Genomic DNA, 3,822 nt, shown 5'->3' with positions numbered 1-3,822 from the left:
CCTAATATGACTTTTCATAATCATGTGAAATGTTGTCAGTCCAGCTTCTCAGTTCCCAGTTCATGGTGGCCTCATGCACACTAGGATCTGACCACTGTGATCCACAGGGCTTCCGTTGGCTGGTTTTTCTTGCTAGTGTGGTTTAGTCTGGAAGCGCCATCAAAACCTGTCCAGCATTATAAGAGCACACAATCTTCCAGTGGTAGGAAGGTGATGGCTGGGTTAAGGAGCATTGATGAGGAATCAAACCTGGGTTTTTCACATGGAAAGTGAAGATTTTACTACTGAGCCACCATTTTCTCCCTCACATAAAGTACACACTCCATCAAGGATGGAGCTTGTCATATTATGAAGCAATTGGGAAAACAGAGGTCAAGAACCTCAACAAACCCATAGTGAGAGAAGAAATAGAAAGGGTCATCAAGAACCTACCAACAAAAAAAGCCCCTGGACCAGATGGCTTCACAGCAGAATTCTACCATGCATTCAGGGAAGAGTTGACTCCTATCTGCCACAAAGTATTCCAAAGCATAGAAAAGGATGGCAAACTCCCAAACTCATTCTACGAAACCAGCGTAACTTTGATACCCAAACAGGGCAAAGACCCCACAGGTATAGAGAATTACAGACCAATATCTCTAATGAACAAAGATGCAAAAATCCTTAACAAAATATTGGCCAATAGAATACAAAAGTATATAAAACATATCATCCACAATGACCAGGTAAGATTCATCTCAGGGATGCAGGGATGGTTTAACATTTGAAAATCCATCAATATTATACACCACATCAATAAGAAAAAGGATAAGAACCACATGATAATATCTATAGATGCAGAAAAAGCATATGACAACATCCAACACCCATTCCTAATAAAGACTCTCATGAAAATAAGAATGGAAGGTAAATTCCTCAAGCTGATACAAGCTATCTATGAAAAGCCAACAGCCAACATCATAGTTAATGGTGAAAAGACAAAAACAATCCCATTGAAAAAAGGGTACAAGACAAGGATGCCCCTTGTCCCCACTTCTATTCAATATCTTACTAGATGTTCTAGCTAACAACATAAGACAGCAGAAGGACATTAAAGGTATGCAAATGGGAGAGGAGGAGGTGAAACTATCGCTGTTTGCAGATGACATGATCCTGTACATTGAAAACCCTAAAAGCTCCACAACAGGAGTACTTATAGTGATAGAGGAATATGGAAGAGTGGCAGGATACAACATCAACAAACAGAAGTTGGTAGGTTTGCTATATGCATTGGACAGGACCATGGAAGAGGAGATCAAGAAGGCAGTACCTTTCACAGTAGCCAAGAACAAACTGTAATACCTAGGAATATATTTAACAGAAAAACCCCTAAAGACCTATACAAGGAAAACTACAAGTCCTTACTACAGGAAGCCAAAAGTGACCTCCACAAATAGAAGAACATCCAATGCTCATGGATTGGAAGGCTCAACTTAGTAAAGATGACAATCTTACCCAAAGCACTTGATAAGTTCAATGGTATTCCAATTCAAATACCAACAACCTTCTTCAAAGAATTGGAAAAGCTGATCACCAATTTCATATGGAGAGGGAAGAATCCCAGAATTAGCAGAGAACTCCTCAAGAAGGACAAAGTTAGAGGACTCACCTTACCTGGTTTTAATACCTATTACGCAGCTACAGTGGTCAAAACAGCATGGTACTGGCACAATGACAGATACTCAGACTAGTGGAAAAGAATAGAAAGCCCAGGAGTAAAGCCATCAGCATATAGACAACTGATCTTCAACAAGGGTCCCCAAACCATCAAGTGGGAATCAGATGCCCTTCTTAACAAGTGGTGCTAGAAACAATGGATATCCACATGTAGAAAAATGAAACAAGACATTTACCTCACCCCAAGTACAAGAATAAACTCAAGGTGGATCACAGACCCAGAAGTAAAACCCCAAACCATCAGGATCTCAAGGAAAGAATCAGGACAAACCTAAGATCATTGGCCCAGGGGATTCATAAGCTTAAGGCAATAGGGAAGGGTACACACACAGGTGAACTGGAAATCGACAAATGGGATTTAATAAGAATAAAACACCTGTGTGCCTCAAAAGTCTTCACCAATAGGGTGACAAGGCAACCCACAGACTGGGAGAGGAGTTTTAGTAATGACACTTTGGACAAAGAGCTCATTACTAAAATCTATCACACCCTCATGACCTGCAAAAAGAGGAAAACAGTTAACCCCCTAAGGAAGTGGGCAAAAGAACTGAAAATAACTTTCACTAGGGAGGAGACCCATATGGCCAACAAGCATATGAGAAGTGTTCCTGGTCATTAGCCTTAAGAGACATGCAAATTAAAACAACCATTAGATACCTAACAACCCCGAAGCTAGCCCAAATCAGAGAGCAATACGTATTGGAGGGGTTGTGGTGAGATAGGAACCCTCCTCTACTGCTGGTGGTCGTGTAGATTTGTACAGCCACTGTGGAAAGCAATCTGGAGATAGTTAAAGAAAATGGAAATTGATCTACCTTATGACCCAGTCATCCCTCTACTGGGTATATACCCAGAGGAAGTAACAAATAAAACACGACCAGTCATCTGCGCTCCAATGTTTATTGCGGCGCAATTCACAATCACAAAGACTTGGAAACAGCCTAAGTTTCCATTGATAGACGAGTGGATTAGCAAACTCTGGCACAATGGAGTACTATGCAGCACTGAAAAGCATGGATGATCACATGAAACGCGTTGTTTCATGGGAAGAGTTGGAAGGAATCATGTTAAGAGAGGTAAGCCAATCTCAAAAGGACAGATATAATATGAGTCCCCTGTGGTAAGTACGATCAGGACAGCAAGAATAGAAGAATAGACACTTATCTCACAATATATGGGTGGAAGCATGGGTAGTCCGGGGAGGTCAGACCAAACCCAGGGAGGTACATGTGAGTCCAACATAAAGAAGGGGAAAGAAACTGAGATGATGACATGGGGAACAGGGCACTAACCCACCCACAGGGAGAGTATTGGTTGTGTCTCCACAGAATTGGAATGTGCATACCAGAATGTGCATACCCACCATGATGCGCCAAACCAGGAGGGCAACGTAACATGTGGAGGAATCCATGAAAAGACTGGACTATAGGGCTGGCCTCAACAAGAACCATCCTGACCCCCACCATGGAAATGTATGCCACAGAGAATGACACTTGACCTTGTGGTGGGAGAAAGGAACCGACCTACCATTCCCAGACAGAAGCAGAAGCAAATGAAGGGGGAGGCAGGGAGTGGAGCACACCCTGGCCCATCAAGACCTGATGACAATAGCCCTGCTCAGAGCAGCCAATGCACAGAGAGGACCATATGGCCGGCCCCACTATGAGATGCGACATCCCACACTGGCTCATAGCCGACCCCACCATACTGAGGCAAAACACTAAGGGCATGCAACAAAACAGCAAAGGGAACAGATCAAGGAAGTCCTGAGGAAGTACCTGACCTGACCAGATAACACTCCTAAAGGTCAACAAACAGACTTTGAACTATTTACTTTTCTTTTCTTTTGTTTTTCATTGAGTTTTTTTTGGTTTTTTTGGCTGTTGCTGTTATTATTTTGTTTTTCTGTGTTGCTTTGTTTTGCTCTGTCTTGCTTATATGTGCATATTATTATCACTGCAGGTGTATCTAGATAAGATAGGCTGGATACTAGTTTCTATATGTTCCTCCCTGCTCCCACTACCATGACTCGAATTCTATCTTGCAGGACTGGCTAGACCAGAGGAGGTACACTGGTACAGATAGGAACTGGAAATACAGGGAATC

General features: G+C 42.4%; 1 protein-coding gene across 1 annotated transcript in view; it reads left to right on the top strand.

Annotated features, from left to right (window-relative positions):
• The first annotated feature begins 717 nt into the window (after window positions 1-717).
• The window catches only part of AICDA (activation induced cytidine deaminase), an 18,627-nt gene continuing 15,522 nt past the window's right edge, over window positions 718-3,822 (top strand). Inside the window, exon 1 of the mRNA XM_004717435.1 lies at window positions 718-725. Within this exon, the coding sequence (XP_004717492.1) occupies window positions 718-725 (8 nt within the window). The remainder of the gene's footprint in view (window positions 726-3,822) is intronic.

The sequence above is a fragment of the Echinops telfairi genome, unplaced genomic scaffold, assembly GCF_000313985.2.
Source record: "Echinops telfairi isolate 266 unplaced genomic scaffold, ASM31398v2 ScPeMD7_40;HRSCAF=151, whole genome shotgun sequence".
Lineage (NCBI taxonomy): Eukaryota > Metazoa > Chordata > Mammalia > Afrosoricida > Tenrecidae > Echinops > Echinops telfairi.
This window is presented reverse-complemented; position numbering and strand designations above follow the sequence as displayed.